The 2,500-nt window shown below is 34.2% G+C and overlaps 1 protein-coding gene across 4 annotated transcripts in view; it reads left to right on the top strand.

Annotated features, from left to right (window-relative positions):
• Window positions 1–2,500, top strand: part of LOC113810261 (TBC1 domain family member 2B) — a 332,652-nt gene that overhangs the window by 132 nt on the left and 330,020 nt on the right. For all 4 annotated transcript variants that reach the window (XM_070116182.1, XM_070116183.1, XM_070116184.1 and 1 more), the window contains exon 1: window positions 1–468. This exon is cut by the window's left edge and continues 132 nt beyond it. In XM_070116182.1, coding sequence (XP_069972283.1) covers window positions 11–468 — 458 coding nt within the window. In that variant the 5' untranslated portion in view covers window positions 1–10. The remainder of the gene's footprint in view (window positions 469–2,500) is intronic.

Below are 2,500 nucleotides of genomic sequence, written 5' to 3' on the forward strand. Positions count from 1 at the left end.
CACTTGAGATATGTTTTACCAAGATCTTGAGCCGGAAGAGCGGGATCATGCGCTGGGAGAGGAGATACGGCCAGAGGCGAGGGCGAGAGCCTACTCCTCGGGGCCCTCGAGAAGCAAGGGAAGTGCAGCTGTCGAGAGTAAGAGGCCCAAGAGCTGGTCTAGAGGGAGTGACAGCCTTACAGACATTGAGGAAAAGGACGAAAGTAAAGAGAAAAATCCAAGAAAGGGATATAATTTATCAGGATATCTGTACAAACATCCTAGTTCAAGCAAAAGGCATGTCCCAGGACTGAGGGGACTTACAGGGTCTTCCATCAAAAAGCGTTGGTTTGTTTATTCGGATCGTGTGTGTAAATTGTACTATTACAAGCAGAAGAATGATTCTGAACCCATTGGCACAATTGATATTGCTTTGGCTACCTTCTTCTTTGATCCAGAGTCGAAAAATGAGGGGCTTTTTACAATCAGGTAAGATAATAAAAAGTTCTTTTTTGACAAATAATTACTTGTTACAGCAAATTTCAGGATGATTAGGGGATTTCATTAATGTTTGGGTAAGGGTTCATTTAAACCCAGACATGTCTCTTTGCTGTAAAAGCATATTTTTCAGAATGACTCATGTTTTTCAATATGTTTTTTATCAGATACACTCACAATTATGGCATAGAATTATTGATAGATTTGAACTAAATTTCAAAGAACAACGTGAGGAAAAACTCATTACCACTGCAAATCCATAAATTATATGGCTACTGTAACCTAACTTAGCCAAAGAGCAGTCACTAGTGGGTTTCAAAAGTTAAACTTGGGAGAGTAACTGAAATTCTGTTATAATGGTGGAACTGTTACTGAAGGATTATGAAATACAAAATTGAGTATGTTACCACAATTATTTCATGTAAGACTGAAGGTTTTATTAGCAGGAGCATGAATATTTAGCAATCTAGAAATTATATTGCATATTTTGTGGTAGGAGTGTCCATGATTTATGGTGTTTTAGAGTTAGAAATTTTGTATTATTGAAAAATACAGATAAGTATTCAATGTCTAGTAAAGAATGAACAATAACCAAAGTAAGTGTAGGCCGTATTCCAAGGCAGTATATTACTTTTCCTAAGAGATAAAGAAAATTGATGGCAAACCATTTTTTTTTTTCAATATCTATGTAGCCTGCTAGACCAAGTTATCTGATAGATTTACTTTTGTGTTTAGAATTCAAATTATAAAACCATTTCTTCATATCTTATATATCTAGACAGTCAGTGTATGTAAACCAGGCTAACCAAGTAAGTACAATAGTTGAAAAATAAAAATGTTCTGGTTGTGGATTTGAAAAAGTGCATGTAATGTTTTGATTTAATGTTTCATGAATATCATAGCAATATTATCAGATATATAAATTAAGTGAAAATAAAATAGCTATATGTAGTACCTTCAGATTTCTAATGTCTTGGTCTACTTTGTGCAAATAATGGTTGTATATGTGAAGATTTAGGCTATATCATAATAGTTCTCAAAATAATTAGTGATCCCATAAGTGATTATTTACTAGTCTCTTTGTTTTGATGGAAATAAGTTTAGATTGTAAAGGAGAAGAACAATATATGTATTAGTTACACTTTTTATTGTCAGTGTCCTCAAACTCATAACTTTTTTGAGGTATTTGGTAGTCAGTTAATTTCTATTTGATGTACCTTGAAAATGAAATAGACCTACTTTTGATATGTGCAATAGTTCAGATGAATTTTTGAGGTTAGCTGCAAAAGTTGGCATGGAGGTTTGAGGGGTGGAGGTCCTTGGCTACCTAACCTTTGTAAGGTTAGGTATGGTTTTTGGGATATCTTTAGTATTGTTGTGAAATATATCAAATATGGCTACATTACCGGACATTGTAAATTCATCATTTCTGGGCTGAGGCACCCAAGTATTGAAGTAGTTCTTCGGAGTTTGAGACTCTCTGGTGCAGTGGGTGATTAGGGCCCCAACTGCCCAGACACAGATGGTTGAGGCTATGTATTGTGCAATGCCAGCTTAACCTAACTTATTTACTTATTGTTTTTGTGATATTGTTAACCTAGCTGATTCATTTATTTTTTCCCCTTCTCGATATCATATTTCTTTATAATTATTAGTGTTTCCCAAATAACATGCTGTAAAATATATGTAGAGATAACATATTATAGATCTTATCAGCACAACTAATTATATCATATCATATCATAAAAAAAAACATATTGTCCACAATTTTAAAACTCTTAATGTTAGCCTACCAGTTGGAGGAGCTTAGTGATACCACATACATGCTTGCTAGTCAGGGTAGATGACCTCAACTTTATGCTAGAAGTCTTTTTACATTACTATTGCTTGTTGTGATCAGGCAATGGAATCTTATCTATACTGAAGTCTTTTTATATACTTCCAGGCCAAAGAATCATAGGCCTATCTATATATTCACTCTGACTACCAAGCATATGAACTGTATTCATTGTAACAAATGTAG

Source organism: Penaeus vannamei, chromosome 38 (genome assembly GCF_042767895.1).
Source record: "Penaeus vannamei isolate JL-2024 chromosome 38, ASM4276789v1, whole genome shotgun sequence".
Taxonomy (NCBI): domain Eukaryota; kingdom Metazoa; phylum Arthropoda; class Malacostraca; order Decapoda; family Penaeidae; genus Penaeus; species Penaeus vannamei.